Below are 12463 nucleotides of genomic sequence, written 5' to 3'. Positions count from 1 at the left end.
TTTTGAGGAATCATTTGATAGCCCTATTAACTTTCATGTAACATTGTTTCTTGAAGGCATCCACAGCAAGCGCCTCAGTGTCATTACTGCGAGAAATGTGCTTTCATAGTGAACGTCTTTTACAGAAGTCCTGGAAGACACAAGGTATTAGAAAAGCTCAAAAACGCAGAATATTATCACAAATTAAGCTTCTGTAGGCAGATATGTTTGCGAAAACGTTTTTTTGTATTTTTAAAATACAACTACTATTTACTGTTGATTGAAAATATTTGATATTTTTATGAGTATGTGTTAATATTTGGTCTAAAAACATGATTACGCTTAATAGAAATTCGCCAAAAAATACTATCACAGATTTACTTTAATAAATAAACACGCAGACTTACACGATACTTAATGCAGTGCTTTTCAACCCAAATCATATTTTTGCACGACCCTTTATCGAATAATACACGATGTTTTAAACTCTACAGAAATATCTCCCTTGCAGGACCTTCGACGATCCATTCAAGCCTGCAAGTTTGGAGAGCGTGTTGAGTTTAATCAATTCATAACGTCGAGATGGAGCCGAACTCACTGAAGGTAACGCTTGTTATCAACCGTCTATTTATTTTATTTTCGCATTGCTCTAATCGCCACCTGCTCTAAACTGTGCTCACCTGCCTAATCCACAAAAGTTTGACACATTGCATTTAGTATGACCACATCTGTGTCATATGTTGAACATCTAAAAATAGTTACATGATACCAATTGTGTGCAGTAAACTGAGATATCCTAATGTGATATTTGCGTAATTACGCATGGATGTTTGAAATGTTTGTGTCCACTAAGCTACGATTTGTTTACCAAATGAGATAATAAGCCATTCATTATTTTCTCCGTTTGTGTCTTTCCTCTACAGTGGGTGGGCTCGACTTGCGGTTTACATGGACCATATATATTCTATAAAGCCTTTAAATTTAACCGGGACGGCAAACCGAGGCTTCTGTCTCTCGGAGACTTTTTCTTCGTCAGATGTAAACCGGAGGATCCTATTTGCATAGCGGAGCTTCAGCTGCTCTGGGAAGAAAGAACAAGCAAGCAACTTTTATCAAGCTCCAAACTTTATTTTCTACCCGAGGATACTCCCCAGGGACGGACAGTCACCCATGGAGAGGTAGGAATAGTAATCGCCTGATGAATAATTATGAACCATTGGAGGTTTCATCGGATCCATTCTTTGTGTTCTCCCATGTTCGCAAGCATTTTATTAAACAGCATCTTTGCTGCATTAGGAGTTGGCAGTGTGTGTTTAGTATCCGGTGACAGACATTCATAAATGCATGTATCAATACTGACATTGATGTACCCGTGCAGTTAAAGGATTGACCTACAGCGGTATTTGTTCTCTAGTTTTACTTTATAGCCTATTTGCCTATTGTCGTGTCAACTGCTGAATGTGCACTTGTCCAGCTGTGCTCAATAGGCTGCCGCTGCGCTCTATGGGGTTAATTGTGTTATAAAGGGGAAAATCCGCAAGAATCTAGCCTAGTGTCATTTCATTTCTTGGTAAAGCGTGACAAATACTGACATATGGGCGGAAATTGCGAAATGGCAATGAATGCTTGGGGTCAACCTGGCTCATATCGTTTGGTACAGAAGTTATTAGATATTTTGTAATTCCGCCTGATGTTGAAAGAGGCAAAGCGAGTCATAAAGCGTGGCAGAGCACAGCCAGCGCCGACACGTTTTAACTACTCTCCACGCTTTGCATAATTTTCCATGTGGACATTTCCACCCTCAACAATGTGATATTGTCATCTCACATTTGTTGCAGCACTTAAAACGCCTCTGTGTTACATTACGCTGTTGTTGGCACAGAAAATCAATAATTATGATTGACTGTGACCATATGTGGCGCTTGTGATCCGGTTACGTCGTTGCACTGAATGGCATTACTCTGATATCAAGAGTTTTTTTTCTCACCGGCTGTAAAACAAATTATGTGTTGTTTCATGTAATATTCCTTAACCATCACTTTAATTACGACTCGGCTTTTGATCACTTGCGGCTGGATGGAAATATTTCTCTCTGCTGCTGTTATATTGTTTATAGGGAAGGACAAAGCAGTGTTTGTACTCGTCTCTTCCGCTGATGGTTTACTTACATTCTTTCCTCTTGAGTAATAGAGTGGCTATCACATTTCCCTTTCATGAGAAAGGTGGCTATTTATGGGCTGCCGCTTCGACAAGGTATCATCTTTGTGGCAGAATTCTTCTATGAACTGGTATCATCTCCTGAAGCCCTCTCGCTTTAGCCTTTAACACGCTGCAATTATTTAGTAATTACTTTAAGTGCATGCATCGCCGATCTTGAGGCCACACTTGCGCAATGACATGTCAGCTCCGCCCCTTACCCAAAGACTTATTTGCAATGCAAAGTGCTTACATTCCAGTCCATTGGGTATATCTGGAAAATATTATATTACCTACCAGAAGGGCTGCAATGCAAATGCAAATCAAAGCTCAAAGAATCAAGGAAACAGAATCATTCAAGACGAAAATCATCTGCTGTAGTTTGTGTACTTGGTAACAGAGAACAAGCATAAGAGGAATAAAAGCTATTTCCCCTGCATGAATTATGGAGCAACTTGCATCACAGCACACAATCCTGCAAGCATCAGGGATAGATGCACTTGCTTTAAAGTTCCAGTCTGCTTATAGAATAAGACAGACAATGGAATGATATAATTTAAGGATGATACTGTATATTTAAGTGCAATGTACATGCCTACAGGGTGACCTTAATTAAAGGGCTTGTCAAACCTCCTGCTCTCAGCAAATCAGACTACTTACTGTATATTACAAAGTGGAAATTGCCCTGACAACTTCAAGTCAGTTTATGACCTTCACTGAGCCCATTCAGATTCTCGCTGACTTTGCCCCATAACACTAATCTGCTCAGTGTGAGTCAGCTAGAAGTGCTTTACAGATGCAACCCATAATCCCAAAACAAACAAGAAGGGTAAACCAGCCTCACAAAAAGCTGTAATATTAAAACTCATGGGCTGTTCCTGAGTGATGCATGTGTGAAAAGATTATTTGTGTTTAAAATGTAAACACTAGAGAGGCGTTCATTTTTAGCTACACTGGGAAGTAGAGTTTATAAACCTCCCATTAGTCTTTTTTTCTGGACTCTGGTTGCATATAAAGACAGATTAATGGCTGTTGAGTTACTCTGTGAATCTGTAATTGACTGGCTGAAAATCAAGAGTTCAAATTAGTCTAGTGACTCATACAGATATGAACTTGATAACACAACTCTCAGGAAGTGTGCTATTTTCACAATTAGTTTTAAAAAAGCACATCATGAGGTAAGGCCACAACTTGCCGTCATTGGGGCTCATGACATTTATTCTTAGATGAACTCTTGAATATTTTTACACGTCATTAAATGGAAGCATCGTTTGACATCTGACATGTAAACAACCAGTGCTGTGTTGCTTATTTTTCTCCGTGAAATCACGACTCGTACCGTATTATCTTAAGCCTAAAGCACAATATCATTCAAATACCAAAAAGCACAACTTTGTAAGACATCAGAACAACCATGTATTGAACTAGCTCACTGGAATTGGATTACTGATTCACTTGTGTTCTCAGCGCTGAGGTATGATGTAATTTCCTGGTTATTTCTCAGGTATTTGTTTGCTCTCAGCCTCTCCTGTGCTGTGTTTGCCATGTTTTGCTGTGCTGTGCGGTGACAAAAGGGAACCAACCCATGACCTACTGTGCTTGTTTTTCTTCTGTCACAGGGTTGGAGGTCAATTCCTTTTTAAACGCAGCCAGATTTACATCCAGTCAACTTTGGCTCAAAATAAAAAATAATGATTCATTGAATAAACCTAGCTCTCGGCGCCTGTGTTTGCTGAATTGTTGATGAACAGATCCAGATACAATGCATTAATCTATTTATTCTGGGTTAATTATTAAGTCCATATGTGGAGGAAGCTCTATTTTTCATTGTATCTCAGCCTGACAAGCAGTGTTTACCCCCACCAGTTGAGCTCTGCTTGCTCTTTAAACAGGCTTTGTGTCGAGTTGCTCACCCATTATGACAAACCCTCTATTGGGGCCTCTGCTCTATTAGTCTGCCTGCAAACGGCCACTGACTAAACAGTCACATGTGTTTTCAAACTCATTGAGTGACACATTATTTCTTCTCACTCCAAATAGCCTGCCTCTCCTGCTGATACCGCTCGCTGGCTGTAATACTTTCTGTTTTTGGACTCTACATTTCAGGAGAGCGCTGTAGTAGATAACAGCTCATCGCACACAGCACCCACTTATTGTATACTCTGCTCCAGGCGGTTAATTGCTAATGCTTATCTTATACTATATATCCCACTTTGGTGCAAATGCAGCAAGGCGCTCTAAATGGGAATTCACAACCACGGTGAATATTTCTGGATAATGTTATATTAATGTGCTATTATCATCACCTCTGATTTCATCTGACCTCTCTTCTCCTCTGTTCTGTCCCTCTAGCTGACAAGGCTTTGGCACAAACTCACACACATGCATTCATACACACACATACACTGACAGGCTGGGGACTGCAGCAGTAGGCCAGTATTGATTGCTGTGGAAAACACTTTGGCATGCGTCCAGAGCCATTTCTTCAGTACATGGCAGTAGTCCATGCATGTGTTTCAGTGCTTGGAAAGCCAGCTTGTAGGGAAATTAGATTGTATTCATTTGCTGCTTCTTTGATTTTTCCTAAGGGAAAAACCCTGAATGGGTAATATAGGCATCTGGGATGCTAGTTGAGTTAAGTGTAAGTGGCTTAGATATGCGACCAGCATTTTGATGGAAAAGGTCGTTCTGCTGAATGACTTGAGTGTAAATGTGATATGGCTCATTTTTACAGTAATCTTTTTAGAACATCCATACTGCTGCCTTGTCTTGGCCAGTCTGTGCATTATGCCAAATCTCCCCATTCACACAACAATGGCAGGAATTTAGAGGTGGGGGGGCTTTTAGCGTGCTTGTGTAGTGTGCTCGTATGTGCGCCTCCTCCAGCCGCAGAACAAGTCATTAACTCTGAACACTGCCCTCCAGTGAATTCCTCACCATTGCTGAAATAGCATGTAAATTATTACCAGCTTTTTAGGATAGTGTAATTTAAAACCTTTAAAACAGAATACCCCAGACTTCAAAGGCTATAAAAAAACCCACTAACATTTCCCATTGGTTTAGGAATTGTCATTTACATCCTTCTCTCCTTCTCACATCCAATCTTTAGATTTTTCTTACCAAACTATTTAGTGTCTTTGCAGCTTAAGTAATGATATGTTACAGCAGCGGCCTGTTTGTCAACACACAAGTGACTTTTTTGTGCTCTTTAGCTTGGCTTTTTCCACTTTGTCATTGACTAACCACTTGAACAGGCAAACATTTGCCTTGATGCATGACTCCAGTGCCCCCGGCTACAGTGAATCGTTATTATAACCTTTTGAGGAGAATACTGCCACAGATGAAAAGCTCTTGCTTAATACTCCAGCCGTTGTTGTTTTTTTTAAGAAGGAGCATGTGGAATCATCAGGCACTCAGTCTGTTTTTTTGTCTTGTGTGTGCATTTGTTGAAATACAAGAGTACAAAGCTGCTGTGATTCAAGGGAGCTGACGCAGCTTTTTTGTGGTGTCACCTTACATGATGGATGCCTCACCCACTTTCAGAAAGCCTTTGAAAACTCCTGTTATCTTGCTATTTTTCTCTGTCATTATAACTGCAAAAGAATGCTAAGTTCATATATCACCCCAACTCATGTTAGAGCAATCTCTTAATGGAAACGGTGAATAAAAGATGAGTTCAGCACCCCTGCAGATATTACAGCAACTTTTGTGCATATGAATAAACTGCATGCATTAAGTGGCAGAACATTATACACAATGATTCTCACCTTTAAATGTTGTACCTTGAACTCTTTCTCATCTTAAGGCAGTTTCAAAAAACATATTCTAATTCAATTGTCCCTGGCTTACTCCCCAGAGCTCCCTTTTAATTCCCAGATAAATTTGTTTTGGGACACTAAAGCCAAGGTCATTCATGGGTAGGGGAACTAGATAATGAACTCATATTGTGTTTCATACCCTTGTTCTCTCTCTCTCTCTCTTCTTTTTTCTCTCTCCTTCTCCTGCTCTCTATCTCCCTCTCTGTCTCCTCATTGTCCATGTCACCATGTTCATTACTCAATTACTAATCTCCTTTGGCCTTAGGAATTCCAGTGCTGACCTCTCTGTGGCAGTGTGTGTTTGTGTGTGTGTGTGTGTGTGTGTGTGTGTGTGTGTGTGTGTGTGTGTGTGTGTGTGTGTCTCAATGTGTGTACCCACAGTATAGAACGACACCCACCCACTAGGAGTGTGCACCCCTTGACTCCCGAGCTGAAAGTCCTGTCCGAGCGATGAGACGCTGCGCTGCAGAACGCTGACAGTCTGGAATGTCTCTGTTCGAGCACAGTGGCGTGGATTTCTCGCAGGGAATTGTTCAGATTGATATGGAATATTTCAGGGTGCATTGTTTCTAATCGGATCACCAAATATAGAATTGTAAATGTCCCTTATGGGCTGTTTTGCCACCAATGCACCGCAGCATCCATATAAATAAAATGATATGGATTTTAGTGAGTTTAATTTCAATGGGATTGCTGCAGTCATGGGTTGCAGGAACAGAGTTATCTACAGTTTCACAGCCAAAGTCTGTTTTTTTCCCCTACTTTCAGTCCATTATGTGCAGTCATAGCAATAAATTCACTCAGTAATGTTTTTGGAGATATCATGCTGCCGCAGTAATAACATGAATTATTGATAGAAGAACGGAGACAGAATGTAACATTCAGCTGTTAATGTGTCACCTTGCATTTTTAACTCAATCATAAAACAAGCAGTTAGAGATTATGCACATTTATTGATGATGAGGTAAAATTCTTGTAAAACATTAAGACGTTTATGATGTGTAGGATTCAGAGTGTATAAATGCTCTTAATGCATCTGTGTAGGAAGAGTCACTAAAATGACACCAGGCTGTTTGGTATGTTGCTGATGTGGAGTGTCATGTCTTGGCTGTGGGCTTGCAGTCCTCTGACCTATATTATCATGTGGCCTGCTGGCTGCGTCTGCCGCTTTGCTTAAATATTAGCTGCCTAACTGGAAATGACAGGACAGTGAGGCTGGGCAGCATTTACAGAAGAGCAGGTTTCTAAAGCACATCTTAAATACCAAAGCAGTGAGTGGAAGACTCATGCAGTGCTTTATGGAATGATTAATCTGTTATGTCTAGTGCAGAAATAATTAGTTGATTAATTGATTTTACAGAGAATGAATCAGTAACAATTTTAGTAGTAGACAAATCGTTTAAGTCATTTGTTTAATGTAGGGCTACAACTAACAATTATTTTATAGATTTATTGATTGGCTTATAAAGTACAAGAAAAAGCCACGGTGACATGTTCCCTACAGTTCAAGTTTAAGTTTAGTTTATTGTCTACATTAAAAAGTACAATTGTAGATTAAAATGCAATGAAATGCATAAGCATTGGTTTATGGCTTTTCATTTCTTGTTTTGTCCAAACAACAGTTCAAAACCCAAATAAATTCAATTTGCTATTTAAATGGACACAGAAAGTTAACAAATACTCACATTTGAGAAGTCACAAAAAGAGAAGTACTGACACTTCTGTTTAAAAAATGTATGACTTAAAAGATTTATGGACTATCAAAACAGCAGTTTCAAGTTTTGGACTGTTGGCTGGGGAAGAAAAGAAGTAATAGGAAGTCTAATTTTTGTATCTCCGTAGACTAGAAGATTAATTGAATCAACAGGATATACAATAATAAAAACTAGAAATTGGTTGCAGCCCTGGTGTAGTCTTTTCCTCAATTTTATTTATGGTGGCAAACCAGGCTGGTGCAATGCTGTTGTCGTGAGGGTTTCTCAATAACTGATTCTCAGAAACCTGTTCCATGGAAACACAGCATATTTCATAATTCTACAGTACAGTCAAATATCATGACTTATGCAACCTACAAACCAGTATTCAGCTCCCTGACTGTACATGCTGCATCACAAAGCAGCCCAAAGACTTCAGCCGGTGTAAAGTTGGCTTGTAAAGTATAAAAAGAAAGCTAATGGATGTAGTCTGTTGTGGCTCCTTTCATAGACTGATTGTATTCTGGACTGTGTTGACAGCTGCTGAATTGATCTCACCTGTTGTGTTTTTTTTCTCTCAAACCGAGCAAGTCCCCAAACAGGATCTGTTGACACTCACACGAAGCAGCATGTCATTCAGCTGATTGATATAGCGGGGATGACTGTGTGTTTTTACAGTTTGCTGTTGTTGTGTGTATGCTCTGGTGTGCTATTGAATTACTTGAAGTACTGCTGTTTGACTCGTACATCAGCAGCAGAACGTTCAGTACATTATTTTTGTTTTTCGAATGGACTCTATTGAAATATTTCATGCTTGTGTTTCTGTTTGTGATGTCAGTAGATCGCATCAAAGTACAGTAGCTAATTCTGAAGAGATAGAATACAGTGTGTTTTTGGCTGCAGGCTGAATGCTATTTACTGTTGCTCTACATTATTCAAATGGCCTGCTTTTCTGAAGGCAGAAACAGTAGTCAGTTTTTCTTTGCATGGAAAGCCGGTTACAACCACCCGCCACCACTTGACAGCTGAAGACGGCTCATTATAAGAAGACCGAAAACCCATGTTTGATGTTTCTACTTAGTGAGGGAGGCACAGCTATATCAAGCTATCCCTTGCAGGCTTTTCCTTTATAAGGAAATGCTGTCTCCAACTGGTTGGGATTTGATATGCCTGTAGTTGCAGATGATGTGAGAACTGAATATGGGTAATTGTATAGACAGAGCACTCAGAGAGAATCTGAAACGCTGAAAAGTGATCTATTCATGAGTTTGTTTTTAGAATATGACGACAAAAAAACAGGAACACTTTGAAATAATTCATTAAAACAGTGGGAAATACAGCTTCAAATTGCCAAAAGGACCCCAAAACTTAACATTTAAAGCTTCACATAGGAAGGATTTACTGCAGAGTTGTCCTTTTAGGATTTTATTAGATGGCATAAGTGTAGCTTTGATTGCGCCTTACCTCTTTAAAATCATACAGACAGTGCGTAAATATGTCAGTAGAGTAAATAAATGTTATTTTAGTGTCAGTAATATACAGGTTCTTTAAGGGGAAATGTGTACAGGCAGACAGATGCCTGGTAAATTGGAGATAACTAAGGTAAACATGAGAGACCTACTCAGATTGTCTGCGTTTCTGCCTGTACACATCTGTCCTCCAGATTTCCCTGTTTCTGTAATAACCATCTTCCAGCACACTACTCCACTCTGTCGGTAACAAGCACTTCAGCCATTAGCTTTTCCAATGGAAACACATTTAAGCATCTATGCTTCTTTGCCTCTCCATTGGACTTGTAGTTCTTTGATTTTGAGAGTGATTAGATGGAGCTGAATCAACCTTTCGGAAAAAATGTTGAAGCACATACTGAGAGCAAATCTTATTACGTATACCAACTGAACAGAATAAAGTATTTACACAAAACCACCACGGCTATGTTCAACTTACCCCAGTGTTAGCCATGCACATCACTGCTATAGATTAACATTTATAGTTTCCTGACAGTGTTACATTAGTTTTATTGTGTGTCAGGGAGACCACTGGCTCACAGCTTTCTACTGTTTAATTATTACACTCTCACTGTAACAAATTGCATTTCCTCTACCCCTTTACACTTTAAAGGTGTAATCATAGCAGCTGAGTGTGACTTGTGATTTAAAAGCATAAAAATCTCAACATTCATAGTGAATATTGGGAGCCTGACTTCCTAAATGCTAATCAAAAAGTCTAAAAACATCTACGTCCCCATTGACATTGATTTAACTGCTGGCATAAATTCAATTCAGCAATCATCCCCATCATCCATATTCATGGTGCTGTAATTTACTTACATTAATGTGCATCCACAGCCGTAATGCTGCTTGACTCACATACCAATTTAGTTGATAAATAAGGACGTCCTGTTGTTTGGCTTGTTTCCTCAACTAGCTTCTGATTGTGATTCTGATATATATCCTTATTTTAATCTTGTTTTTATTTATTTCTTTACCCTGATTGTGTTCACCTTATACTGCCAAACATGACTTACCGGTGGGTATATGTAACTAAGTATATTTACTCAAGTAATATACTTAAGTATACATTTGTAGTACTTGAATTTTACTTGAATTTCCATTTTATACAACTTTTACTCCAGTGCCCTTCTTACTTTTCAGATTAAGGTTTCACATAATAAAACATGATACATGTATATGATATGATGCAGTACTATACCATTAATCTACCTAGTAATATATACAGTAACGTATCTAAAAGTGGCTTCTAGTGAGTCTAAGTGACTCAAAAATTCAGAGACTTGGTGGATTTTAAAATATCACAAATCATTTCACCTGAAAGTATCCAACAATTCCAGTAGTACCACATTTTTTTTCAATTATTTACAGAGCAAAATGGATTTTAAATTCATCAAATTTGCCATGTAAAGCCTACCTGCAGATGTGCCGTTTTTCAAATATTTACATGTTTCTGTTCAACAAAACTGTTTCAAACACAGTCCTAAAATTGTGACTAAAGTAAATGAGCCATGACCTTGACACAGTTGTATTTAGCACCTGTAATTCCTTTGATGCGCTTCTAAATGTAATTGGGATTCTGCCCCACTTCCTTGCAGCACGAAGTAATTGCAGTGTCTGAGAAGGTGATTGTGCGGCTGGAGGACTTGGTGAAGTGGACGGTACCAGACTTCTCAGGATGGACCCACTGTCTGAAGGCCGAGCCTCTCAAATCCTCTGTGCTTCGAGAGCTGGGGACCAATGGGAGGCGGGAAGCCCTCCACCGCTACCGGGAGAGCACCCTGACCAGTGGACTCAACTTCAAGGATGTCCAGAGGGAGAGGGCACAGCTAGGTGAGCGCCAGCATATACCTCAATTTCTTGTAGTTCTGTTTTTAGGTTATTTTTTAAAACATTTATTCATTCCAAAAGGTTATTGCAGGGTTTCCAATTTCCCTGGGTTGCTGTGTTGAATGTTTATGTATTTGTGTCCTGTCTGCCATAAATCAGCTTATGTTTATTGTCCTTTGGTTGGTTTAACAAGTGTTGTCTTGACTGGAGTAATTCATCAGTATGTAGTTGGAAATCCTCCCGATATAATGAGCTGAGAATCACACTAATAGAGGCAGGATAGAGGTAATGGCAGCATGTTTGCCAATGCATTACCATCCCACAGTATAACAGCTCTGTTTCAGAGTGTGACAACAACAAAAACCGCCTTGCAAAAATCACATAATTCAGCTGGTAATGTCTTGAATTAATAGAGTCACATCAAACTGTAGTCAATGGCACCTCTGACACTTTCTTATCCATCAGTTCAGTTTATAATTTGCTGTGTATCTCAGGAGCTTTAAGGATCATTGCTGTTTGTGTCTGATGTATTCATCATGTATATGCTGCCATTAAGTGTCAGTGAAATGTTTGATTCTTACACTGGGCTGTTGGGGTCTCACGGCAGCTTTACCTATGAATCAGGCCCAACATAAAGCTGGATGTCTTTGCCGATGACTCATCCGATACAAATAGGAAACTCTGGTATTTGAGCCTAATAATCATCAAGAACATAATGTTCCATTTGAAGCCATTTCCCAGATTTTGCCTCGCTCTCTCACATGGTTGTGATGTAATGCCTAATGCTGATTATAATGGCATAATGTAGCTCAGCAAAAATATGCTAAAAGTGAAACTGCTATTGGCTTAAATAACGTGAGCCTTTTTTTCTGTAGAAAAGGCTGGTTTATTGATGATTCTTGTGCTGTTATCTGTTGACGATCTTCCAGGAAGAAAAGCTTTGGTGTGTTTCTGTGTGATGCTGTAATGCCCTTGATTACTTTATATAGCTTGATTCTCTCAAAAAGGACAAGAGGATCAATAATGGATGCTTCGTTATTCCAGTAATCAATATAGTTTGATTGTCTTTGTGTGTGTGAGGGAGTTCTTGCTTTCATGAATAAATGTGTCAGCCTGCTTCTTAAATTATATTATGTTCCATATCATGGCTTTCTCCAAATGTGCTGCATCCAGATTTTATAAATCGATCTGTTGTCAGTTTAATAACCTAACGATGACGATATTGTTACTGAGGAGTTGTGTGTGTGCATGTCTGTGTTGCTAATGAGTTGCGCAGCCGTTAATGACTCCATCAGGCTGTTTCTAAATGCACTTGTCACTCTGATGGGACACTCCGCCAGAGAATCTGCCCACTCAGCAGAACGGGCTGAGACTCTGGCAGGGCACCAGAGACACACACACACGCGCACACACACACACACACGCGCACACACAC

General features: G+C 39.4%; 1 protein-coding gene across 1 annotated transcript in view; it reads left to right on the top strand.

Annotated features, from left to right (window-relative positions):
* Nucleotides 1–357: 357 nt before the first annotated feature.
* The window catches only part of arid5b (AT-rich interaction domain 5B), a 71097-nt gene continuing 58991 nt past the window's right edge, over nt 358–12463 (top strand). The window contains exons 1-3 of the mRNA XM_032540943.1: nt 358–582; nt 903–1157; nt 10797–11031. Coding sequence (XP_032396834.1) covers nt 562–582; nt 903–1157; nt 10797–11031 — 511 coding nt within the window. The 5' untranslated portion in view covers nt 358–561. The remainder of the gene's footprint in view (nt 583–902; nt 1158–10796; nt 11032–12463) is intronic.

Source organism: Etheostoma spectabile, chromosome 17 (assembly GCF_008692095.1).
Source record: "Etheostoma spectabile isolate EspeVRDwgs_2016 chromosome 17, UIUC_Espe_1.0, whole genome shotgun sequence".
NCBI classification, from domain to species: Eukaryota; Metazoa; Chordata; class Actinopteri; order Perciformes; family Percidae; genus Etheostoma; species Etheostoma spectabile.
The sequence above is the reverse complement of the archived record's forward strand: the minus strand, read 5'-3'. Positions and strand labels throughout refer to the sequence as shown.